At 37.8% G+C, this 27739-nt stretch overlaps 1 protein-coding gene and 1 long non-coding RNA gene across 11 annotated transcripts in view; one reads left to right on the forward strand and one right to left on the reverse strand.

The window, feature by feature from the left end:
• STARD13 (StAR related lipid transfer domain containing 13) overlaps nt 1–27739 on the reverse strand; it is a 799642-nt gene that overhangs the window by 15142 nt on the left and 756761 nt on the right. For all 10 annotated transcript variants that reach the window (XM_007495305.3, XM_056825164.1, XM_056825162.1 and 7 more), the window contains 6 exons: nt 26534–26707; nt 25203–25362; nt 12364–12562; nt 7750–7960; nt 7045–7159; nt 4295–4516 (listed from right to left, as the gene is read on the reverse strand). In XM_007495305.3, the coding sequence (XP_007495367.1) occupies nt 4295–4516; nt 7045–7159; nt 7750–7960; nt 12364–12562; nt 25203–25362; nt 26534–26707 (1081 nt within the window). The remainder of the gene's footprint in view (nt 1–4294; nt 4517–7044; nt 7160–7749; nt 7961–12363; nt 12563–25202; nt 25363–26533; nt 26708–27739) is intronic.
• LOC103099723 (uncharacterized) overlaps nt 4803–27739 on the forward strand; it is a 35872-nt gene continuing 12935 nt past the window's right edge. The window contains exons 1-2 of the long non-coding RNA XR_468176.3: nt 4803–5190; nt 11090–11244. This is a non-coding gene — a long non-coding RNA (uncharacterized LOC103099723). The remainder of the gene's footprint in view (nt 5191–11089; nt 11245–27739) is intronic.

Here is a 27739-nt window from a genome sequence, read left to right on the forward strand (position 1 = left end):
TTGAGAAATAAACCAAAAGACATCATTGAATGGTTGTAGAGGTTATCATTTAGGGAATGGATGGACTTAATCTCTTAGAATAATCAAAAGTGATCTTAGAAAGTGTTTCAGACTAAAAAGGAAGTTTCAGAGATTTTGACATCTTTCCATTCACTAAAAATAACTACAATTGCTCCTAATTGGTCTCCAGCCTCTGATCTCTCTCTTCTGCAATCTATTTTCCACCCAGCTGCAAAACTGACACCCATAGAATACAAATCTAAGTTACTTTTGTTGTTTACTTGTGTTTTTTTTTAATGTTTCCAATTCTTTGTGATTCCTTTTGGGGTGTTCTTGGCAAATATACTAGAGTCATTTGTCACTCCCTTCTCCAGATCATTTTCCAAATGAGGAAACTGAGGCAAACAGTGTTAAGTAACTAGACCAAGGACACACAGCTAGTAAGTACCTGAACTCACAAAGAGAAGTCTTCCTAACCCCAAGCCTGGCATCCTGCCCACTGTGCCACCTACCTGCACAACTATGTCACTGTGCCATTTCCTTGCTTATAAAGTTCTAGCACTTCTCTATTGCCCTTAAATAAAAATATGAACTCTTTAGCATGGAAAGTCATCCTTTATATGGTGACTCCAGGCTACTTTTTTGGGTTATCACACATTACTTCCCTTCAGGCATTCTATGTCTAGCCAAATTGGCTTATTTGTTCTTTTTCATTCTATTTCTTATCTCCATGACTTTGTCTGGGGTCTCCATCATGTCTTGAAATATTCTCTTTCCTTACCTCCCTCTCATAAAATTCTTTGCTTCCTTCAAACTTAGTTCAAGTACTAATTTCAATAGCAGGTATTTCCTGATTCCTCTTCCTCCTAACCCCTGCTGCTTGGCATGACTCTGTACCCTTCCCTAGAATTATTTGTATTTGTATTTGTATATTATTTTTGAAAAATTCTCTGACCCCTTATTTTACTGGTGTGAGGAATTCTTGGTAAGGAAATGCTGTCGATCAAAGCAAATCGCCAACTATTTGGCCACCTGTAATTGCAGAACTGCCTGGAGTACTGAGAATGTGACTCGCCCATGATCTAACAGAATGGGTCAGCAGTGTGTAGGATTTTAATAATAATTAAAAGAGAAGGAAAAGAAAAATGGTCCTTTTAGTCAAGTGAGCAGAGCAAAGAGAGCCAGAGACTTACACCTGCAGTACTTTACCAAAAGCACAGGTTCTGAAAAAAGAGCCCTGCCATGGGGGTCTCAGCTAAATTTATCTCCCAAGTCTCTTTACCTAAAATGAGGGTGTAACTTAAAAGGATGCTGGGAATGTAGCTCAGGTGTGGAAAATCTTCCACCTGCACAGGTGCCACTTGAACCAGATCTTCTGCCTCCAAGGCTTGCCATTTATCCAATAAGCTTCAATGCTACTTATTTACTTGCATATGTTTCATGATTATGTGTGTGCAAGTTGTTTCATTAAGCACTTGTATCTGCTAACAAGAATGAAATAGTCTTTGCTCTCACAATGCTTATATTCTAGGATTTGGCAGTAGAGGGGGTTGATTCCAAGATTTTGAACCTGGGATAAAGTGAAAATGATGATGCTCTTGACATAAATAGGGATATTTGGAGGGAGGGAGGGAGGAAGGGAGGGAATATTTTTGGAGAGGAAAGAAATTCTATTTTATAAATGATGACTGAAAAAATATTCAAGATATTCAATAGGCAGTGGGAGTTCAAGGGAGAGAGATTAGGTTGGCTATATAGATTTTAAAAACAAAATCTTCGCCTTCTGTCCCAGAACCAATTGGTTTGAAGGCAGAAGAGCTGTAAGGGCTGGACAATGGGGGTTAAGGGACTTGCCCAAGGTCACAAAGCTAAGAAGTATCTGAAGTCAAATTTGAACCCAAGATGACTCATCTCCAAGCCTGGCTCTATCCATTGAGCCTTAGCTCACTCATAGGTAACTCCTGATTTACAGATTTGAATGCCAGCTGTATAGGGAAGAAGAGTAGAACCCAGGAAGCAGATAAGAAGAAGAAGAGAGGAGAGGAGTCAGGAGTGATTTTTGGGGTAAACTTTTTTTTAGTGGGAAGTAGATCCATATGGATGATGATACAACAAGGAAATCTGAGAACATAAAATAGGAAGTGAACCAGGAGAGAATATCATCATGATAGTCAAGCCAGAAACTCAAAAGAATCTAAGAGAAAAGGGGTGATGAACAGTGTCAAAATCTAGAGGGATCAAGGAGTATGAAGTCTAAACAAAAGACATTACACTTAGCAGTAAAGAGATCACTGGTGACATTTGGAAGAGTTAGATTAAACAGAGTAGTAGAATTGAAATCTAGATTACATGGATCTGAGTAAGGGAGATGAAGCAATGATAGGGAGAGAACTTAGCAATGAAAATGAGGAGATACACAATTTGGTAGCTTGAGGGAGTGGCAGTCAAAGGCCTTTAAAGGATGAGGGAGAATTGAACAAGTTATTAGAAAACAGGGGTCAATAGAAGGGGACAGAAAATAAAGATGAAAGAGAAGACAGACTCCTTGAGGAAATAGGAAAGGTAGGAGGATCAAGGGAAGACATTAGCAGAATTAGCCTTGACAAGAAGAGCTACTTTATCCTCAAAAAATGAAATAAAAGAAGAGAAGTCAAATGAAGATAAAAAAGGGTTTTGAGATATGAAATAGAAGAGATTAAGGAGCTTAGGAAAGATTGCCTCAATTTTCTCAGTAAAGTAGAAAGAAGCTATCTCCTAAGAAAGTAGAATATGTGTTGGGGGTGGAGGAGAAGGTTTGTAAGAGCTTTTGTGAGAGCATGATAGAGAATCAATCAAGGAAGAATAAAAGGGATTCCAGGGTAGAAGAGAAAGCCCAACCAGAATTAGGATAGTGAAGCTGGTGAACATAGGCACTTCCTCCAGAAGCACTTAGCATTTCATGATTAGGAATGGAGAAAGTGGAAAATGAGAGAGACTCAAGTCTGAGAATTGACAGACCATGAAGGGTAGAGGGACAAGGAAGTATGATATTCAACATTAGAAGTGAGTGCAGTGTTAAACTGATTAAGTACTGGACCAAGACCATGAGGAGAGAAAAGTAAAAAATGAGAGGTGTGGCCAGACAAAAATCTGTCTGAAAAAGAACTGAGGTTTTACCAGACTGAACATTTAACGTGAATCAGGTGCTATGGGGGCCAAAAAAGCTTTTGCAGCCACAAGTTGCAATTAAATGGGGAAAGGGTCCAGTCCTGAGACTTGAATGTCCTCTTGTACTACCCTGATCATATCACATCTGGACCACTCACTGGGTTTAGTTATGGGAGCCATTTGGGGGGGAGGATATTGCTATGTTGAGACACTAGGCAGGAGTGCAACCAAGTAGTGAAGAATCTTAAAATCGTGTAATAGGAAGGTTGGTTGAAGAAATGGGATATTTATCTCAAAGTAAAGAAGACATAGGGCAAGGGGTTCTTAATCTTTGTTTTGTGTGTGTCATAGACCCCTTTGGTAGTCCAGGGAAGCCTATGGATTCCTCCAAAAATGCTTTTAAATGCAAAAATAAAATATGTAGGAATTCGGTGGAGTTCAATTATACCAATCTAATAATAATATTTAAAATAACAAGTTCGCAGAAGTCACATATAGAGCCCATGATTCAGGGTGACATGGCAGTTACTTGTAAGTATTTGAAGGATTATCAAATGGAAGAAGGGCAAATAACTTTGTCTTCTTCCTTTTCCTCCTCCATTATAAAAAGACACACACAACTTATAAGCTGTCCTACTCAGTTCATCTTAGTTCTTAAAAAACATGTTGAGAAATTCAAATAATCTGGGTTCCAAGTCTCAAATGGCTTTGAATTTTTTTTTTTATATTAAAAATAGTATCCCCTGCTCAGAAGGGATAAACAACAAGTAGGAAACTACAGAGGCAAGCTTGGGCTTGATGTGAAAAGAAACTTCCTAATAGATAGAGCTGTCCAGAAGTAAAATGGGCTTCCTTAGGGTACTTGAGAAAAAAGCTGGATGATCAATAGTTTGTTAAATTGTAGAGGAGACTTTTGCCCTGTTATTGGTTGGATCAGATGATCTCCAAAGTCTCCTAACTCATAGTCCAGGATCCTTAGCTCCTAACACTTTTGGGCAGTTTTAATGGTTAGGTATTTTCTTATCATACAAAGGTAGAACCTAACTCTAAGCAATTTCCACCCATTGTTGTTATTTTCACTCTTGGGAACAAGTCAAAATCGTAAGTCTTTGTTTGGTGGAAGTGTCTAATGAACCCAGAAAATTACCTTTTTGAAAGCGAGGTCTGTACTGTCTGCACTTGAACAAGTGACCCATCCTTTGAACTTTTCTTTTGCTTCTTTCTGAAGCCCCTGGATGAGATGTTCCAGGTACATGTGAAAATTTCCTCCATTCTCTTCCAGCTGTTTTCCCAGGTCTTCCAGTGTTGGAGAATGGATTTCAGCTTCCATGTAAGAATTACGAGATTGAGCTACCATATCATGTGGAACCTATTTCAAAAGGTAGTCAACAGATTTAAGAAATATTTAGTTTCTCAAAAATCTTTTCATTTATAACCTACTTATTAAACATATGGTTGTTATGTTCCTACTATATATAAAGCATTATATATATTTTATACTTTATATTTATACACTTAATGTATTATTATATATTAATTACATATAATATAATATGTAATATAATCATATATATAAAGCATTATATTAGGCACTAAGGATATGAATCAGTTAAACCACAATCATTTACAAAATGGCCACTAAGATCCTTGCCATTGTGAAGATTAAATTAACTCTCCCTGCCCATTTTTAGATTTAATCAACAAAAGTGCGAACACCCCACTCACACTTGAGTGGGGAGGTCTGTAACCTGTGTGTGCAATAGTGGGTGACGAATCAGAATCACTGACTGTCCCTGGGCAAGCCTAAACAAAGCTTTAGCTATAATTGGTAGATGTGAAAGTGGAGGAAATCACAGGAAGTGATGCAAAAGAAGTGTCTTTTTAAAAAAGGAGTTACAACTTCCTGTGAGGACTTTTTCTGGAGTTCTTCAAGCTTGGCACTTCTGAGTGCTCTCATTCTTCACAGTTCTGAGTTTGATTTGGAGGCTGCTGTTGGATCTGAGACCTTAGACTTGGTGAGACTGTTCTTTGGACTGACACGCGGTGAGTGAAAGAGCTGACTCCTTTCCTGGATTTTCTGAAGGGACTAGACTCAGGAGAGACCTATCCTCTTGAGAGAGGCTTCCTGCATCCCCAGGTCCTCAGCTACAAGGGCTGAGGCCTCTCTGGCTAAGGACTAAAACTTCCCTGCCTATTTTTGAGCCAGGGGTCAGAGCAAAATACTTAGTGCTTAGGCTAGATATCTTACCCTATCCTCTCTCTCATTTTCTTCCTTTCACTCTTTCTATATTTTGTAAATAAATTGTTAAATAAATATCTTGGAATTAATTAAAATTCCTGGTGACTCTATTCTTAAATAATCCACTCCAATCTTTTATAAAACCCCCTCATAACTTCTACCCCTTACACCCTTGAGAAATTTATAGCCTACTAGAACAAGTAAGGGTTAGTAGATATCTTATTGGCTTAATGATGGTTCCCCCCACAATATCATTACTCATATTAACATTGTTTTTGGAAGATAAGAAGTAGCATATTACTAAAGTTATGTTTATGGTCATAACTTTCAATGATTTCTCTAGTTGTTCTTTCCATTTCCTTTTTATTTTATTTTTTAATCTAGCTTCATTCAGTTTGATTCAAGAAGATGTATGATGCAACATAAAGAATACTGGACTCTGATTTGAAAGACCTGGATATAAATGCCAGACTTGCCACTTCCTAGACATATGATGATACTAGGTCAGTCACAAGTTATCTCAGCCTCAGTTTCCTCATTTATAAAGTGCAGTCAATAAGACTTTCACTATTTACTTCATAGTGTAGTGGATAGAACAGTGGGCTTAAATTCCCAAAAACTCAAGTTCAAATCCTGTCCCAGGTATTCACTACCAGTGTCAGCTCTAGGCCAATCACTTAACCTCTAGCTGCCTAAATTTTCTCATGTGTAAAATGGGGATAATAATAGCACCTACTTTATAGAGTTTTTGTGAGGAAAACATGAGGTATTTATAAAGTGTTTTGCAAAATTAAAGTACTATAGAGTTCAAGTCTTTTAAAGTTTTTGTCTAAATGATGATGATATTGTTTGTGAAGATTAAATGAAAATGTCTTTGAAAGTCTTTTATAACTGTAAAGCACAACACATATTCACATATATGTATATTAACATACACACACATATACATATAACATACACACATAAAGGTAAGAAATGATTCCTCTAGTTGCTTTTTCCATTTCCTTTTGATTTTATTCTTAATCTAGCTTCATTCAGTTTGGTTTTATATGTATAAATCTATTGCAATGTATTTATATATAAATAATCAATTATTATTATGGATCTAGTTCTAGACTCATCAACATGCCAGGTATGAATAAGGTTGGATTCTATAAGGCCTATTATGTAACTACGGAACGGGGCCAATAAGTTCCCTATATTTTTAGAGTTTTTCTTTCTCTTGACACATTGCCAAAATAATTTACCAGTTTAAAAATGTCCCATGAGTCTAGTTCACCTATTGTTCACATGCATCAGCTACTGTACAGAAACGTGAACAGTGTTTATTTGTGCCAAGAAATACCGAATCCAGTCAAATCTAATGGGGAATTCAGATAACTGAGACATAAAAGATTAACAGGCCTCCAAAGCTATTCTCTTACATTCATGAAAGCTGTCATGAGGTCTATGTTGTTTGTGACTAATCAAAATCTCCATTTCAAGGCTTATATCTTTGAGCTTTTTCAAGCAAATGCTAGAGAAACAGACAAGGTGCTACTATTAATATAAAGGAAACAGGGGGACAAACAAGCATAAACCATAAATATTTTAAATACTCCGACTGTCTCATCAAGTTCCAAGAACTATAAAGAATGCTGCCAGAGTCATGCACTCACCTCAAAAAGTTTGTCACATTCTATTATCATGTGGGCAAGTCCCTGAGTGGCTGCCAGATTCTCATTGAGGTCCTTTTGATCTGGCTTGCCTGTAGCATATTTCTTCTGTATCACTCTGTAATTGAATGCCAGTGTCACAGATGAATGTAAGACCAAGTATATTTTTGGGACCCAGAGCCCATCCCTCCCAGTTTCTATTCGTTACCAGATGTTAGCCAGATTCCAAAGCAAAGATGATTACCACATATCTTAGATATTCTGAATTAGGTTGGAGCTTTGCCACTCTAATTATTTGTAATTGAAAGGCTTGGGAAAAGATAAGGATACTAACAATTACATAGGGAGCAAAGGAACCATTTTCCAAGATTTGAAACACTTAATTGCATGGTTCCATGTTTTGGTTTTCAGTGTAGCCTGCCCATGAGAGTTTATGACATAAAACTTTGCCTTCTTTCTTTCCTATACCACAAAAAAAGAACTCATAAAACTTCCTAGACAAAGTCATTATCTTAAATGACATCATGATAAATCCAAAGAATTAGAGTTACCAAGATTAAATTGCCTTGAAAAATTTCTTTTAAAAAGAGAGATGCTATATTCAAGTTTGAAGTATAGTGAACAAGATTTTATGCCCTAGGGTAGGGCTAGGTTGGGAATCCCCAGCCCACTCCCAACCATTCCTGCTACTATTCATGAAACACCCACCTTGGGGAACTTTCTTTCTTTAATAAATTAAGATGGAAAAGGGAAGGGGCCAGACACACAGCCAGGTTCATGGGTGTCATCTGATTTTCTTCCACCAAATTGACAACATCATTCAGGAAACACAACAGAGTCTGCAGAACCTCTCTGTTTTCATCTGCCAATAGCATGATGGCGGCCTGTACTGCCTGGAGACGTTGATCTTTAGGAACATCTGCGGAAAGACAAGGCTCTGTCAGTGAGATGGACCTTCCAAACAAACTAAGAATATGCTGACAGTGAGGCATATATTTCTCTTTCAGAGTTTGCTGAGTGAGTTAAAATTTAGATAACAAAAATGGTCTTTGCATTTCTAGGATCTAGAGAGATCTTCTTGAAAACTGAGGATATAGATACATGAGAATTTTGAACAATAAAATCGCTGAATATGGGAAATTCTTAAAAGTGAAAGGCTGAATAAGACAGCAAGGGAAAGTGATACATGTTGGAGGGGCCTCCCTGGGCCTTTGTTTCCTTCTTTATAAAATAAAGCTGTTGTGCTAGACATGGCATGGAAACTCATTGTTAGTAAGTAATGTTTAAGTCTTTGTACTTGCATCCCTAGCCCCTAGCACATAATAGGTGTTTAATAATACTTGCTTATAGATGATCCCCTGATCCCCCAAATTTTGTACCCTTTACTTTGAAAGATAGTCTAGCCTATTGTAAACCTTAAAATTTCTTAGACTTGTAAATGTTGGCAGCAGCACTGCTTGATTCTCTTTATATAAATCAAGTTTCAAACTATTCTGTAGCCAAATTATTTGGAGAAAATGTTGCTTTACAGGTTGGGAAGGATAGCTTGACTCCATTCCTTTAGATTGGTTGGATGCTGAGCTCCCAAAGGTTTTATGACTATTTGGAGTGCCAGTATCTGAAGGGAAGAGTAAGAAATGTTTAGTATGTGCCAGGCAGCTGTGCCAAGCATTGGGAATACAAAGCAAAAAGACAAGCAAAAAGGCTGTCCCTGTCCTCAAGGAGCTTACATTCTAACAGGGGAAGACAACACATCAAAGGGGGCTGAAAAGCGCGCGCGCGCGTGTGTGTGTGTGTGTGTGTGTGTGTGTGTGTGTGTGTGTGTGTGTGTGTGTGTGTGTAAGAGAGAGAGAGACAGAGAGAGAGAGAGAGAGAGAGGAGAGAGACAGAGTGAAAGGGAGGGAGGGAGGAAGGGAGAGAGAGACAGAGAGACAGAGACAGAGACAGAGACAGAGAGAGAGAGAGAGAGAGAGAGAGAGAGAGAGAGAGAGAGAGAGAGAGAGAGAGAGAGAGAGAGGAGAGAGAGAGAGAGGAGAGAGAGAGAGAAGAGAGAGACAAAGAGGGAGAGGGAAGGAGAGAGAGAGAGAGAGAGAGAGAGAGAGAGAGAGAGAGAGAGAGAGAGAGAGAGAGAGAGAGAGAGAGAGAGAGAGAGAGAGGAGAGAGAGAGGAGAGAGAGAGGAGAGAGAGAGAGAGAGAAGAGAGAGACAAAGAGGGAGAGGGAAGGAGAGAGAGAGAGAGAGAGAGAGAGAGAGGAGAGAGAGAGAGAGGAGAGAGACAAAGAGGGAGAGGGAAGGAGAGAGAGAGAGAGAGAGAGAGAGAGAGAGAGAGAGAGAGAGAGAGAGAGAAGAGAGAGAGAGAGAGAGAGAGAGAGAGAGAGAGAGAGAGAGAGAGAGAGAGGAAGAGAGGGAAGAGAGTGAGAAAGAGAAATACAGAGAGAAAAGAGAGAGAGAAATACAAAGAATGAGATATAGAAAAATACAGAGAGATCCAGAGAGAGAAATAGAATACAAAGAAAGAGAGAGAAATACAAAGAGTACAAAGATGGAGAGAGAAATACAGAGTGAGAAATTCCAAGAGAGAGGGTAGGTAGAGGTGAAGGTATGCAGTGTGGTGGCATGGTTTTAAAGTTCAGAAAAGTCATTAATTTGGCTAAGAGGGGAATGAAAGCAGGATGGTCTGGCCCCTTCCACAAAATGGGGGTCCATGGGAGAAGTGGGGTGCATCCATAAGGCTATTTCAGGGTGAAAGTTCTGCTGGTCGGCAGTGGGCTCTTATAGGGAAAGGAGGCTCTAGGCAGTGAGGGAAATTCACACACATACACACAGAGGGAGACATATACACATAAACACACACAGATACCATAGACCCTCAGTCAGAGACACATAGACAGAGACACATACAAAGAGACACACAGAAAGACAGACACATAAAGACAGAGAGATGATGGAGACAGACAGAAGAAAGAGACAAAGAGAGAGACAGAGAGACAAAGTAGCGAGAGTATGTATACATGTGTTCATAAATACCATACAGTGTATGCGATTTTAACTTACAAACTTTAACCACTTTTCATCAAACTTTCCCTTCTTTATTAGTTTAGAAAGCACAGGGCAGGGAGAGGGGACATCTCCTGTGTGTCTCAAGTCAATAAAACAACAGAAGCAGCCTCCCACTCCCGCAGCCCCTCTAATGGGAACTCTTGGAAATGTTTTCTCCAATGAGATTTGGTGCATTCCAGTGGGTCCTAGAAAAGCTGTACAATGTGCTGCTGTTTGCAGAGACAATACCCTCTGCTTAGGAGCCTGCCAGAATCCTGCTTTTAAGTTTTCTTTGTGAAAGGAAGCAATTCAGCACTTAAGTTAAACTCTCCTCTACAGTTAAACTGACAGCTTTGAAGAGCCATTTCTAGAAGCAGCTATCAGCTTCACAGCTGCCCTCTAGCTAAATGTCTATCATGAAGAAATCTGCTGCTTCCTATGTGACAAAGAGATTTCTTTTGTCTAACAAAGATCTCTTGATTCACCCTCCTCCCCCAATTTCAATTTGCTCTGAGGCTTAGGAGACTGTGACCAGAGCTGTCTTTCCCAACTTTCTAACCTTGGTCAATTCCACAAGGCTCAGAAACTCAACTTTCTTCATGATTTGACCACTTCCTTGGGGCATTGTTTTAATATTGTAGGACCTTCTCCATCTCCCTTCTGGAGCTTCCCTTTTGTGGAGGGGCCCCCTGCGGATTTGTCTCCATTCCCATTCTGCTCCTGTTGGTCACTCTCTCTGGACTTCAAAACAATGCTTGTTTTTTCACTCCATATCTGGGCTTCCTTTCACCATTAGAAGGCAAGTTTCTTGAGGGCAGGGACTGTCATTTTGTTAGAAAATATGTAAAAATAGTATGTAAAAATGCTGTTTTCTTCCTTTTTCCTGCATCCAAGACTCGTTGTTAGGACTCACAAACATTTTTAGGAAGCATGCTGGTTGTAGCAAAAATCAGCATTTAATTTAATATGAGAATTAGATTATGTTGATGTTTTGTGTCCATTATTTCCAGTCTATTGCAGGTTTATACCTACAGTTTTTGTATTTGAAAACCACATGTTCTGAACCCACTCCTGGTAACTGTCCTACAGCTGCACTTATCCAGCAAGATAATGTGTATCATTTGTCAATCCTGGATATCAGATGAACATATAAACTTTGTCAAAGGTAAGTTAATTTATTGGTTTCCACAGGTACCATTTTTCCAATTCTGATTACAATATTTTCTAAACTCCACCATTATAGATTCTTTGAAAATTTTAAGTACAGGACTTCTCTATGAAAACACTCCTTACAAATTATATGTGTAATTGAAATCTGTTACCCTAAAAAAGGACTACATTTTCTGGGAGACCACCAACTTCTTGTCATTACATACTTCCTGTAGACAGGGGATATTAGGCAGGGACGTGGAGGGTCCTGCCTCTACTTCTTGTCCCGAGCGTGGTGGTAGCAAAGCGGACGTTTGAACTGGCTGATCAGCCATGGGCATGTGGTCTTAATTTTGTATCCTCTTTATTCCTTGATTTCTAATTTTCATTAATAAATCTCCATAATATAATATTTTAATATTTGAGGTCTAATTTTAATTTTTACATATAGAAATTTTGAGCCACCAACAACGTAGAAAGATTGCTACCCAGTCAACCAGGGAAAGCTTCTCTATTCAATAGGGCCAAATGTGTGGCATTAGTGCAGTGTGATTTCTTCATGGTACTAGTTTATTTTAACAAAATCACTAATCTTAAAAAAAACTCATTCTTCAATTTTGGGGATCTGCTACTTCCTATAGTGGAAACTGTCCTTTGATTTAGGAAAAAAAAAAGATCCTGAGTATACATATGTTAATTAAAGGTACCTTGTCCTGGATGGACAAAATATTCCTAGACCTTCCATTGCCAACATCTCTTTGAAAAAAATGAATGACAATATAAACCATGAAAATAAAATTACAAGTGTGGCATTTTGTCAGTTTACTCACTGGGTAATGAAAATGGCTTTTCTCATTTGCTTCTTGCTTATGGTCAGCATACTCTCAGCTATATATTTGACTTTGAATTTCCTGCCTTCAAGGAGTGAAAGTATTAAAACAATGAAATCTATTTTATAGATATGTTTGCCTCCCATACATCAATAGTCTCCCCCCTTCTTCACCTCTGGAAAGGCAACTTGCAATTGTGCACATAAACTTAAGACCTTGATTTGGCCCTGAGTTCATGAAGACTGTAGAAACATAGGACAAAAAGTCATCTTCCTAACTATTACTTGCGGAGAGAATGAACTTACACTGATAGATGTGGAGGAAAGTTTCTCCTAGCTTGCTTGTAAAGAGTGGCTCTGGCAAGTCCCGAAAGAATTGTTTGACCATATCTGCTACGTCATAAGCAGACTGGTCCTCATAGCTGACATTCTCAGGGAAGGTCTCATTCATTTGCCGCAAAGCTTGGATTCGAGATTTCACTCCTGACTTCCGAAACAGACCCACCTGAAAAACAACCCAAATAGATGTTTAGTATAACATCAAATAATTTGTTTATCTAATAAGATTTTATTGCAGGATGTAACAAAGCTTGGTGGAAGTGGCAGAAGGACAAAGATATTCCAATTCCCCTTGACCTCTATCTTATTTGCAATGATTTCAGGACATAAAATGATGGTGGTAATTTTGTTGCCTCCTTATTGAATTTTAAGGTGGACTTTGTAAAAAACAAACTGAATCTAACAATTTACAATATCACATAAAATCTTTTCATTCTTTGTATAAAAAACATTTAGGTTTGTTGGTGATTAATTTCATAATAAAATGTTTTGAATGGTAATGCTATATTAATTTAAATTAGTACAGACATTCCATTCAATTTATCCCTTTCTCTGAACTGCTGTAGAGTTTACTGCCTCATTTGACACTTAGAACACACTGCCTTGTGGTTATTTATTCTTCTAGATGTATGAGGTAGAACTATAAAGTAATGAAACCACTTTTTCCATGGCTTGTGGAAACCTGTGGGGAGCCAACAGACTCTTACTGGTTGACACAGTCATAGTCTGGGAAGCCAGGAAGCTGCAAAGCAGCCCCCCCCCCCCAAAAAAAAAAAACAAAAGCCACCCACTAACCCCCTTCTGTGACTTCTCTCTCTCTAACTTTCCCTACTAATAGATTTGTTATGATTAGTGTTTCCTCCTCAATACAGGAGAAATAACATGAGAGCAAGTACTTATAGGATCAATACATATATACCCCACTTTAATCTCCCTAGATTATTACCCCCAAAAGATTGCAATTACAGAATTAAAGCCCAAAGATTATTACCCATCACCCCTCTTTTCTCTCACTCAAGTACAGATATGCCCCAAGGCACTACAGTAAACACTGGCCAAATGCTTGAGCACCATAATAAATCTTTCCTTACAGTTATTACACTCCAATGAATTTGTTGATGAACAGAAACCAGGCAGCATTGCTAGGCACTTCAAAGTAACACAAAAAAAAACAGAACTTCTAAATTGAGGAAAACACCAAATTTGGCCTGTCATTAAATTGCCCTCTAGCCTTGTACCTAGCTACAAAATATTTTGTTACCCATCTCCCAAGTAATTGTGATTGATTGTGAAAGCTGACCAAAAGTAACACTGATTCTCCTAGGTCAGAGAGAACTAACCTCTAGATCACCCTGTTTATGTCATTCATCTATAGCAAACAATGTTTCATTTACTATCTCCTTAGGCTACGCATTTTATTAAGTTCCATGGAAACATACATGTTGAAAATTGATTGTGTGCCAAAGAAGTATGTAATCACCAGCCTATATAATAAACAAACCTCCATGCCATGACAGAACCCTGGGTGATGCCTAAGCACATGGGCTTGAGCACACAGTGTCTCTCATCTCCATTACTTGACCAGATCACCACACCTAGACTGAGTGAGGATGGCTTCCAAAGGAAACCCAGCTCCCCAACTACACCTCCTTTGTAGACCCAATACTCAGTCCAATGACCTCCAACATGTGCTCTTGATATTGCTTTTTCTGTTGAAATGCGTAATGAGAAAAAGAGACTGAAGTCATCAATGAGAGTTGGTGAGAGGAAAAGATGGTCCTAGAAGCAAGATGGATACTTTTTCTAGTTAGCTTTTCCAGAATGTCTGTCTCTATTTAGTGATAAAAAATATTTTTAGTTTTTTATTCTGAAATCCTATGTTACTATGAAATTATATGATTAATTAATCCAAACTACTATCAGGTCTGGTGTCAATACATTCAATAAACTTTAAATTTACACAAATATTTATTAAGTATCACATATTCTTAAGTATGTATAAAGAACAGTACTAGGTGTTGGGAAAAATACATAGACTAAAGAATACCTAATCTCTGTCCCTATGAGGTTAACAATTTAAAAGGAAGATATTGTAAAGACATAATACAAAATAACATGAGTGCATGAAAGGGCAGCGAGGTGGCATCAGCCTCAAGTCTGTAAGACTCATCTTCCAGAGTTCAATATCTAAACTCAGACACACTTACTACATCTGTGACCCTGGGCAAGTCACTTCACCCTGTTTGCCTCTGTTTTCTCACCTGTAAAATGAGTTGGAGAAGGAAATGATAAACCACTTCAGTATCTTTACAAGAAAACCCCAAATGTAGTCAGAAAGAGTTGGGCATGACTGAAATGACTGAACAATGACAAGAGCATGAAGTAGATGAAGCAGGTACTATTATGAAGCCCAAGAAAGGGAGAATGATCATTAAGTAGGAGGATTAAGGAAGGTTTTAGGATTGGTCCTTAATGGGAAGCACTAGGAATACTACAATGGAAAAAGCACTGACTGTTGTCATAGGACCTAAGGTTCAAATCCCACCATGCTTACTATCTGTGTGATGTGGGATTATTTAATCTGTAAAATGCATTTAAACTGAAAAATGAGCAAAAATTCTGTAAAATGATAATTGGATTAGATGGTTTCAGAGGCCCCTTCCATCTGGCTCTAACTCTATGATCCTTTGAGATGAAGAATTCAGCAAGGAGAGATGGGGACTGGCATTTTGTGCTAGGGAGCAATACTGACAATGACATGATATCCAGTAAGGTTGGTGCAAAGCAGTAGGAGATAAAGCCACAAGGAGAGTGTTTGAATTTTTATCTGGTGGAACTTGAAGTCAGAAAGACCTCTGAATTTGAGTTTGAATCCTGCCTTGGACACTTATTAACTCTGTGTGACTCTGGATGGAATAAACCTCTGGGCCTCAGTTTCTTCATCTACAAAATAAGGATAATAAGAGCACCCACCCCACAGGATTGTTAATATATGTAGAGATAATATATGCAATGCACTTTGCAAACCTTAAAACATTACACAAATGTTAGCTATTATTACTTTTATTTTTTTAATCCTTACTTTCTGTTAGAATCAATATTGTATATTGGTTCTAATGCAGAAGAGTGATAAGGGCTAGGCAATGGAGGTTAAGTGACTTGCCTAGGGTCACACATTTGAACCTAGGATCTCTAGACTCTCAATCCACCGAGCCACCCAGCTGCCCCACTACTGTTATTTTTTAAAAGCAAGATGGAAAAGTTTCTGAAATGTAAGATGACCTGTGATAGTCAGTCACTATTCTCCTCAGGCTAAAAAAAAAATGTAAATATGCAATAACCAATTATCCTCCAGAGTAGGCAAACCTTGCTAAAGGTTCCAGTGTCTTAGTAGGGGTCCTATTTGTTGTTCCAGATGGAAACCAGGATCTATTTTAAATTGCAGTTAACAGCAAGGGAAAGATTTCAAAGAATTAGCAAATGTTCAGGTCTATGTAAATGTCAGCTGGAAAGAGCACAAGGGGAATGATTCCTTGATATGTTCTGTGGCAATAAAACAACACATAGCAGTATTTCCTCCTGTGCCAAATCTTATCGACCTAATCCAAAGATCAGTGTGTATATGGCTTTTCTCAGTGGAAGTGTCAGTGAATTTTAAAAAGTTTTGCATGTAGCCAGGAGACAAAAGCTTTCTATACACTGTGATTAGCCTCATGTTTTAGGTAGCACTCCTTAAAAAATCTAACCATGTTTCTTCCTCAGGGACTCTGAATCCCATCAAACTCCATGGGAACAAAAACAGACAAAGTCAAGATGTGGAAGGGATTATTAGTGGAAGGTTTGTAAGCTCTATCTTCAATCTGCTTACTTCTTTTATTTTTCTAAGCAAGTGTTAATTCTGGAAGAAGGCCCTGTAATGTGCCGGGGGCTCTATGGCACTAGAGTTTTCAGAATTGAAATACCCTGAAGGTGAATTCTTGGGCACAACTCATAAATATTTATTCCCATGTGAGCTGGCATCATCCCACTTGAGAATCATTACTACTGTTTTTCTCTTTTAGCTTACAGCAAAGGAAGTGAAATATTGATGGAGGCCTTTGAAAATAAAGCAGGCATTTTGTGTAAATGATAAGGGCCATTTCCTCTTTTGTTTGTTCTATCTTGGAGAGAGAGAGAGAGAGACAGAGACAGAGACAGAGACAGAGAGACAGAGACAGAGAGAGAGAGAGAGAGAGAGACAGAGAGAGAGACAGAGACAGAGAGACAGAGAGAGACAGAGAGAGAGAGAGAGACAGAGACAGAGAATATCCTATAGGGATGTGTGGAATATTGGGGGTTTTCTTCATTTCTCCTGATTTTATATATACTTTTGTATATAAAAGTATATATATATATATATATATATATATACTTTTTCTAAATTACTTAAAGGGTAGGGGGTCTTAAGATCTAGATGAAGTTCAACAGCCTTGGAAATTTTTTTCTTTTTTAAAGATAACAGATTTTTTTTAGTGGACTAAAGGTTGAGAAACATTCACACACAGTGGAATGGAGGATAAAATGAAGCTTTTTTTTTTTAACCTGAGGAAAAGGCAAGTATCAATATGCCCTCTGTTGTCAGAACATATTGCTTCTCTGGGAAAGTCCCTGAAAAAACTGGCTGTTTCTAACATTTTAATAAAACTAGGGTTTGTGCTTACCACTTAAATTATTTTTCAAATGAAAAATGATGGTTGCTTTGAAGAGAACATCCTAAAAATTGCTGCTTCCAAGGGAATCCTCTATCTTAACCATGTAGAGGTAGGCTTCTAGCTTCTTCAGCTCCATCCCCAGGCACAAGTGACAGAACACATAGCTAGCCAATATGGGTATGCTTTCCACTTTTAAAGAGGTTAAAAGAGATAATTTTAAAAAATTGTATTTATTTATTTTTAGTAACAAATTTCCACATAAGTTTTCTGAAGTTATATTATCCATATTATCTCCCTATCTTCTTCCCTCCCCCAGAGCTGACAAGCAATTCAATCTGAGTTATATATGTATTACCACATAAGACATATTTCCATATTATTCCTTTTTAAGTAAATAATCTTACAAAATCAACTCCAACAAATATACCTAAATAAATATAATAATAAATATAATAAATCATTAATTATTAATGATAATTAATAAATCATATGCTTCCTTCTTCATTCCCACTCCAACTGTTCTTTCTCTAAAGGTGGATAATAATCTTTGTCAGAACAGTCCTGGATTCTTGTATTGCTCTTCATAGCAAAGTCTAGCATTAAATGAGGTAATTTTTAAAGCACTTAACAGTGCCTGGCATAGAGCAGGTACTTAATAAATACTTCTTCCCTCCTTCTTAAGCAGGTGACTCAGTCTCAGCTTTCCAGAAGGAAAGTGGTTCCATTTGAGATAAAATTGGAACAAGCCCAGGAATGGCGCCCATGACATTGACCCATGTTGAGTACTAGCTCAATGAGGGAAGAACAACATTTCATTTATTGGGCCCCCTGACTACTCTTTTTTTTTTTAATGGATCAGGAGCCTGATGCAGGATCCTTGTCACACAGGAAAGAGATGAAAATAAGCCTGGCCTGGCTGATATCCTAGAGAGGCCTATTCATGCCTAACACACTGGAGAAAAAAAGGCAGAGAACTCTTTCTTTAGTAAACACAAGTTCCTATTATAACAGACAAGGGACACACCTAATCTGATGAACAAGTGCAGATTGGTTTGGCATTAGTTAAAAGTAGCACAAGAGGACCTGGAATCTCTTTGGAATATAGTATTTTTCAGCCTAGTCCTTCAATTGTTATGAGACCTCAGGCAGTCAGCCTACCCTTAACATGACACAGATTCTGTAACAAGGAAACCAGGGTGGTAAGCTATAGTAAAATGCAAAAAAAAAAATTGGAGACAGATGAATTCATTTCTGCTACATGTTGACATTCCTGGATAAAGGGTATTTCATGAGGAGACAAAAGGACTGAGTGAAGTTCTCCCCCTTCCCTTTTGGGATCAATTCTCCCTTCCTTCCTCTTTTGTCCTTTTTACACAAACTAGGCTTTTAGAGAGAGGATTTGAGGTGCCACTGAAATAGTGAGGCTCTGGGGCATCATTCATTGTATCTAAGAGATAGGTGACTGTGAGATGTGGGGCAGCCAGAAGGGTAAAGAACCCTCAGTACTGAGGACAAAATGTCTTTGGCAACAGAATTATGCATTGAAGACTTACAACTCCATTAGAATGATAGGTTGAACACACAGTACTGCATTAGAATTCAAATTTGATCTAAATAATATTAAATCTCCTCCATGGCATCCTGTTTATGCTAATCCCCTTGGGTGTTTAATGATGTTTATCAGAACTTCCATTTCCCCTTCTTAGAAATGATCTCAGTTAATAAAGAAAGGTTAGCTTTCTTGGGAGAGAGACAGGTTCCACACAAACTATTTTGTGGCAGGTTTATATCACAGGTTTTGTCCACGGTTTTAGTGGCTTCATTTTTGCCACAAGCAGAGTCTAATCTACTCTTCAATGCACAGTTGATTTAGGACTGAAATGAGGGCTCAGCCAACAAAGAAAGGCACAGAGTCGCCTCTTACCCAGTGCTATGTCAGAATACAAATGGTTCCTAATTGAAGGCTAGATTTCTTCATTTCATCTACAGCCAGCTGTAAGGGCCCAAAATGGATGCTATACTTTATCACACATCAGCTATTCAGCATTAGTGAGTAGATGAGGTGGTAATTTTGGCAATCCTTCAGGGTTCCACAGTATGATACTCAAGTATTTAAAATAAATGCTTGTTACCGGGGGATCGGGCTTGCCAAGTGCTAAGAAGACTCAGTAAAAACCTACAGCAAAGCCTTGAAAGAGGTTTATATAGTAGCAGGGGTAGGAGCTGTCAGCAGACATGATTAGCCATGCAAGCAGCTCTGGGTCATTCAGTGCCCAGGAGTGCTGGCAACCTTTTGGTGTATCCATGTTATTTGGGGCTAGGGTCCAAAGTTCTGAGCATGAACCATTCTCCTCAATTTGAAAGAGGTGCTGTTACTAGAAAGATGAATTCCGTCCTATTTTACTTTTCCTCCCCCCCCCCTTCTTATGTTCTTTGTTTTCAATGATTAGAAAAGGTTTTCCTTTTTGTTTTACATCATTTTGGTCCTTTTCTTTGTTTCATGACTTCTCATTTGTACCTGTTTCTTGTTTTGTTCCCTCTTCCTACTCATTTTGGTTAATATTCTCTAGCCCATACCATTTCTTACCACTAAAACCCAGTCCTTTTTCTGTCTTTATAGATGGTAGCTTGGCATAGTTGGTAATGTTGGACTTGAGGTCACACCCAAGTGTGAATCCCACCTCAGACACTTACTCAGCTGTGGGACCCTGGGCAACCTCGCTCAGTTTCCTCAACTATAAAAAGAGATAATAAGAGCATCTATATTATAGGAATGGATCAAAAGTTGGCCCTGGGGGTGGGGAGTGACCCCAAAAGACCCAAGTTTAAACCCTATCTCTGGTACATGCTGGTGGGGTGACCATGGGGAGGTCTTTCCATGGATAGACTAGGAAACTCTTTAAGACTCAAACTGAAGAGAAATGACCAACTTGGATTGGTTGGAAATTACCAAATTGGACTGGTAAAGGAATTTCTTCACCTGGGAGTTGCCTATAGTAATGAAATAATCAATCTCATGACAAAACAGATCTGAGATAAGGGCACAGACTTATCTTTTGATCTCTAGGAAGGTTGAAATGTCAAATAGTATGTAATGGGGACCAACATTAAAAGGGATGCATAGACAGTTTTACAGCTGTTAGGGGTAAATTTATGGTTGAACTGAATATATTTTTTAGTTGGTCACTAGGGATTTAAATTCTAAATCCCAATGAAATACTCAAGTCAGAATGGAATTTTATGGTGGTTTATTTACAATAGAAAAGAGAGAGAGAGAGAGAGAGAGAGAGAGAGAGAGAGAGAGAGAGAGAGAGAGAGAGAGAGAGAGAGAGAGAGAGAGAGAGAGAGAGAGAGACAGAGACAGAGACAGAGACAGAGAGAGAGGGAAAGAGAGAGGGAGAGAGGGAGAGAGGGAGAGAGAGAGAGAGAGAGAGAGAGAGAGAGAGAGAGAGAGAGAGAGAGAGAGAGAGAGAGAGAGAGAGAGAGAGAGAGAGAGAGAGAGAGAGAGAGAGAGAGAGAGAGAGAGAGAGAGAGAAAAGGGAAGAAGAGCTGCTCCAGCTGGTCCGAACCAGACAGGAGTTCAAAGGCCTCAGCCAATGGGCCTTTCCAGAGGCTGCTGCCTCCAGAAAAAAAACAAGGAAAGGGGGGGGGGGTAAGCCTTACACTCACCACATGACAGTCTAAGGGAAGCAGTCTGAGATCTCATGCTTGAGCTCCTCCACAGCAAAGTTCCACCCCCAAGTCCTTCTCACAGGAAGTGACACAAAATATAAATACAGTTCTTTACATCACTTCCTGTGTCTCACATGTACCAATGGTGGCTTAAACTTGGCTTTTGGACAGCCCAGGGCATCAGCTAGTTGTTTCTGATTTGTCACTTGCTAGCACATATGGGTCATAGACCTTTCTCCCGCACATTTAATCCTTAAGTGGGGGTGTATACCTTCCTGGTTGCTAAAATTCTAAAGACTAAGCAGGGTGGAGTAAATCTAAAATTCACACAGCTCACTAAGAGGATAACAATGTTGAGCAAGGAAATCAACTCCTCTAATAATAATATTAGATAATAATAAAAAACTTTCTAATAACACTAATATTTATATATGAGATAAATCATATATAAATACACTAACATTTACATATATAAATATATAAAACATATATAAGTATTACATAATATACATAATAAATACATTAACATTAATATATATATTTAATTTATATTTATTTATCTATGCAAATATATGTATAAATCATGTATAAATGTTAATGTTATTAGAGATCTTGTCCCCTTTTTTGGTAGAAAGGATAAACAAAAAGTTAAATTTATAGATATGCTCAATTTTATCTTTCTGTTCTAGAAGAGAAGAGGGAGAATTTCAGTGCCATGCTGATATCTACATAGTACAGACATGAATGTGAAGATTATCTTTTCAAAGAAATCATTCATGAGGACATTCTAAAAATAAGTGATAGGGTTGTGATGGTAACAGCCTAGAGAATTCAAGATCTTTTGTGATGGTGTTCTGAAGAGAGGAAAGCAGAGTGGTTGGTCTAATCAGTTGGCACAGGTCTGCTGAATGTCAGAAGAACTACTTTAGATTATTCTTTGCCAATCACCTCCATTAACAAGTAGGACAAAACAAATCCATGATCGGCAGTATCTTCATAAGAAGATAGGTCTGATGGAAAGTTTGAGATGTGGACAAACTAAGTGATTTGTTACTGATGTAAATATTGATATTGAGACTCAATGTCCTTAGGTACATAAAAGTTGTATAGAATGGCCTACATGACTTTTCGACTAATAAGAGTGGTAAGGGTATCAAAAGGGAAGGAATATGTCCATGCAATGACAGCAACGAGATAAGGTTTCACAGCAAGGGACATGCCCATGCCAGAAAACTTTCTGTAAAGCTTTGGCCCAGTCTCATTTGCAGCAGAAAGTAAAAATCACTGACATCCAGAGTTAATGCTTGGGCAGGAATCAAACACTTATAGTAGAAGAAAACTGGGCTGCTTGTGCCTCTAAGTGGGGCTGTAAGTTTGAGACAAACATGGAAATAATCCTATGAAACATATAAGATGTATAAGAACTCTGCGTAGGAAGACACTAAGGGGGTAGAAGCAGCAACTCTCTATATTCTGAATTACCTTTACTCCCCAGAAACTACCATTTGATAAAGAGGGTTTGGAGATACGATTTTTACATAGGGGTAGAGATGGAGAAAAACATGTCAAAGGCTATTTGGGAAGGCCAAATTCTCCTATATGCCATAAGGAATAAAAAAGCATTTATTGGGGCATCTTGAAGGTTCAACTAAGCTAGGAGATGGGAGATTCTGGGTTCAAATCTGGACTCAGACATCTCCTGGCTGTGTGATCCTGGGCAAGGCACTTAATTAACCTCCACTGCTTAGCCCTTACCACTCTTCTGCCTTGAAGCCAATAGTTAGTATGACTTCCAAGACAGAAAATGAGGGTTAAAAAAATTTATTCAATGCCTGAAAAGCAAGGCACTAGGGATAAAAATTCAATAGACAGTCCCTACCTTCAAGGAGCTTAAATTATAATGCATGTGTTCCTTCCACATTCTCTTTTGAGGCAAATGTTACAATTAAACTTATATCAAAAGACTGCTTTGGGGGTAAGAATGTAAGTTTATTGATTATATTAGTTTTATTGGTTAGGTCAGCATCATACCTGATAAAGTGATACAACAAGCCTCTCACGACCAGGGACAACCTGAGCTGGGTGAGGCAGCTTAGTAAATAGATTTTTAGAAGCTTGTTATTCCTTTGAACATCCCAAGACGTCTATAACTGGTAAAGAGCTAATTCAGAGGTGGTCCATCCACTTACCCACCCTCCCTATACCTACCTATGGAATACAAGAAAAGTACCCTGGTCCCCTTTACTTATTAACCAAATTCTTTTAAAAGGAAGACATTCCTGGGGATTCCTAAAGACAAAGAAAATACAAAAAGCAGCAGGCTGGATGATATCTCTGACCCAGATCCCAGACCCAGAAATACACCATAATTCTCCCTACCATACAAGAATTAATACAGTATGTGAAAAATAAATTCTCACAGAAAGGAAGCCCAGATAAGGATATACATTTTGCTGACAATCAAGAACTTAAAAGCAGGTTGGCAGAATTAGAGTAGATAGAGGGCTAGACTTGGAATCAGGGAGACCTGGGTTTGATTCCTGTCTCAGATTTTTACTGTCTACATGAGGTTGCTAAATCTCTCGCCTCAGTTTCCTCATCTGTAAAAGGGGACTGATAATAGCACCTACTTTGCAAGGTTGTTTGTGAAGAGTAAATGAAATAATATATGGAAAGTATTCTGCAAACTTTAAAGCACTTTAAAAATGTCAGTTATTATTATGATTATGCATGAAAATTAACCAGATTATGGAATATCTCTTTGTTATTTAGTCAAAAGTTGTCAGACTACCTTATTTGTAATTTTAATATGAATACTTCATATTGATATAAGATTTTTAAGGTTTATAAAATGCTTCATATGTCAATTTCTTTGATCTGAGAGAACAAACATATATGTAATTGTCCCATGTAACTCTCTGCTTTACCTTCCTAGAACTGAAGGGTCATAGGCTGGATTCTGATCTTTCCATAGTCTTCATGGGGAATGGGATATAAAGCTGGCTTTGACTCCAAGGTGTGAAAAGGAGAAGGAGCGTAGGCTTGTGGGAAGGGACTTTGAAGGCTTTCCTCCCCACTATCTCAAAATATACTCAGGACTTTTGCTTGAAAGGGCTCATTAGCAGTAGTGACACAATTATCAAGGCTCTATTTTTGACATTGTCTATGCAAGCATAGCTTACTTTTTTCTCTACTATTTTGGGTCTGGTAAAAAAGTGACCTCTGGTGTAGCTGATGTTACTTTCACATTTTTCTTATATAGTTTTATTTTTTACTGTAAACAAATGTATTTTTGATCAAGGTTTCATTACAATGATGTTGCTCCAAAACAAGAAAAGAAATAAAGAGAGATGTATGATCTAAATCTTAAAACAAGAACAAAACAAGGGATAAAAGCAGTATATGAGAAAATGTAGAGTCAATGAGTGGAGGCCCAAAAGAGAAAAATCAATACAGAGGCTAAAGAACTTCTAGTTTCAACTGAACCCAATTTGGAGTCATCGGCAGCAGATCTTTAATGTAGGGGCTCTTAATCCTGGGGTCTAAGAACTTAGTTTTTAAAACTACATCTTTTGATAATTATATTTTTATATAATTGGATTCCTCCAAAATCTTATGTATATGTATTCATTTAAAAATATTATTTTAAGCCTAGGGGAGGGATTTCTAAGGATTTTTGTCTCCACTATCTCAAAACATACCCATGCCTTTTGCTTGAAAGGGGAGAACTAGGTTTACAGTGCACTAAGCATTATTTTGACATCGTTCATACAAACATTTACTTTTCTTCCTCTATTGACTCTGTGGTTGGTTGGATAAAAAGTAGCACTTGGTATAGATGACACTGCTTTCATATTTTTCTTTGTTTGGTAGTTTTGGTTGCCTTTGACTCTTTGTGACCCCATCAGAGTTTTTCTTGGCAAAAATACTGTAGTGGCTTGCCATTTTCTTCTACAGTTCATTTGACAGATGAGGAAAAGTAGGCCAATAGGGTTAACTGAGCAGCCCAGGGTCACCTAGTTACTAAGTGTCTGAGGACTTTATCCACTGCACCACTGCTGCCCTCTAGGTTTATTTTTGAATATAAATAATTGTGTTCTTGGTCTAAAATTTCCTTATAATAGAGAATTTAATTTAATAGCTTCCACCAGTCCACTAAAGAGTTCACAACCCAAAAATAGTAAAGAACTCTCCACTTTAAGATGAGGGTTTCTCATCCCCAAACCCCAAGTATTCACTCAAACTTTGAAAGATAAATCTTTCTCAAATTGCTTGGCAGCCAGTTGGTTTGGGTTGAGTAAATATTTTATGAAGAAAGAGTGCCCTATCTTTCCTTACACTCCTATCTAGGCCTCTGTTCCATGACAAGAGGCAGTTCCAAGGCAGTCTGGACTCTTATAAGAAGCCATTCACATTCTGGCTTAAAGGGAAAAGACCATTTACCTGATCGAGGCAGTTGCTACGCAGATATCTCAGTGCTTGCTGAATGCTCTGAGGCAGAGGCTGTCCTGTTCTCTGGACATGAACGATCAGTGGAACACCAAAGACATTCTTGTCTTTGTAGTCAGGGACTTTCATCCTCTTCATGAACTTTGGCACTGACCTAGAATTCACATGAACCAGGTTATACAGACTCCTAGGAAGGGAGTCTGTTTTTGTAAGAGCAAAAGATTGGCTTTTTTTTTTTTTAGAATCTCATCAAATGCAAATTGAACTAAAGTTTTCCATTCTTAATGAACATCATATGAGGTTTTTCAGGACTATGAAGCAACTAAATAGAATAGAAAATATAATTTCAATAGTATATAGCTATAAATCCTGTTTTCAAAGATGAGAGTTGGCAGCCTTAAAGTGGGTGGTAGTGATCTGAACAAAGTAATATATTTGAAAAACAAATCAAACCAGTGAGGAAAAAGGGCACGTGCCCATCTCTAAGATAAGAGTAGAAAGATGGCATTCCTTTCCTTTAACTTCCAGATTAGCTTTCAAAACAAAGGAAGGAAACGTATAATTTATAGGATATAAGTGAATAATTTACTGAATTGCTTATTATGCTGAATAAAAGTTTAATTCTGAGTATACAGAATTCTTACTATAAAATGACTACATTTCTTATTTTTTCACATTTTAATCCATACAGAATAGATTCCTTACACTCCTCATATCTCACATTCTCTAAACCAATTGAAATTGGTCCAGAGTCAAGTTCCAAACTACATTTTTTGCCAGTTCCTTAGGCACAAAGTTATTGTGTGTTATTGTTTGTGTTTGCCAATGAAACAAAAATAGAATTTTTTTTTAAAAACAGGATTAGATGCTGTTTGAATTCAATAAATGGAGTAAGTCGTGAGTTCTTCCAATAAGCTAAAGCTACACACTTATGAGGTACAAGCGACAGATGTTACTTTTCAAACTGCCAGACTAATTTTATGGCAAGTTTATTTTTAATTCCTCTGTTTATAATTAATCATCCTTTACTCATCTTTTCCCCCCACCCTTTCCTAGAGCCTGGAAACCAAATGAGGAGTATAAATAAAGCAATGCTTACTAGAATCTAGAGTATCTGCAAGCTGTGACTGCCCATAATGATGTGTGGAGCTGCAGATAGCAAAGCAAGGCTCAATGGATCATACTCAGTAAACTATAGAAAAGGTCATGCTTCTAGGCTGGCTTTTCAGAACACAGAAAATAAAGAGATCAAGGCTTTTCAACTACCTTAAGTTGCTTCAGACTAGAATAAACAATTTATTCTAAGGTAAATATATGTTCCTTACCATGTCCAGCCATGTTTATTTGACATGGAATACTTCTCCATGATGGCAGTGAGGCGAAGGAGTGAGAATCGTTGGAGGAGATTCAACTGGCCAGCTGTCTGATTACTGATTTGTGGAGATGCTATGGAGTGAGTTGGCTGATGGGAGATCTGGAAACTATTCCATCGTAACCTCCTTTACCAGAAGACCAGAGAAACAATATTATTCAAAAATACATGATGAGGATGATGAGGATGACTAATAAGTATCTGATGAGGGTAAAATATATATGTGCAGAGCTAAGAAAACCAAAGTGGTGCAGTGGGTAGAGCTCTAGATTTGGAGTTGGGACTAAATGAGTCCAAATCCAATCACAACACTCACTAGTCGTGGTGACCTTGAGCAAGTCACTTAACCTGTCAGCCTCAGTTTCCTGATCTGTAAAATGTAGACAATGATGGTTGGTACTTCCTAGGGTTGTTGTGAGGATAAAAATCAGTTTTCTAAAGTTGCTGATAGCAAAGCAACACTCCCTGGATCATAATTCAGTAAACTGTAGAAAAGGTGGCACTGCCAGGCTAGACTTTTAGAATAGAAAATCTTAATGTTCTACATAAATGCCATCTATTATTATTGTTATTATTACTAACCATATAAAATAAGGAAATACAGAATTCCATCTTCTTTTGGGTTCCAAATAGATTTTAAAAAACAAGCAATTCTTAAATATTTGGCATTTGTTTAGAGTAGGTATGCAGTGTTTTCTATGCTATTTTCACATGATACTTTATATTTCTATTTAAAATCATTGGACGTTTCTATTAATGCTAATTTTTCATATAAAATTCATTTGGGACTGGGGAGAGGTAACAAATATAAATTAAATATGTTCACAGTAATCATAATGCATTTCAATGAACTCCAGAGATATTTCCTTGATCTGCCACACACAAATAGTAGTCTGCATGGTGTTAATTTTCCTTTATGAAAGAATTTGTACCAGATATTCTCCACTGTCATATTTCTTTGTAAAGTGGTATTTGTGTTGTAAGTCAATACTATGTTGTTTCTTAAAAACTGAGACCAAATTTACAAAAGATTATCCTATTAGGTCACAGAGATTCTCCTATTGATTAAGTAAAAAAAAATTAAATCATAATAAAACATCCCAGCTAAACTTATAAGGTAGAAATAAATATAACTATAATTTTTAAAATAAAATTTTAT

This window comes from Monodelphis domestica, chromosome 4 (genome assembly GCF_027887165.1).
Source record: "Monodelphis domestica isolate mMonDom1 chromosome 4, mMonDom1.pri, whole genome shotgun sequence".
NCBI lineage: Eukaryota > Metazoa > Chordata > Mammalia > Didelphimorphia > Didelphidae > Monodelphis > Monodelphis domestica.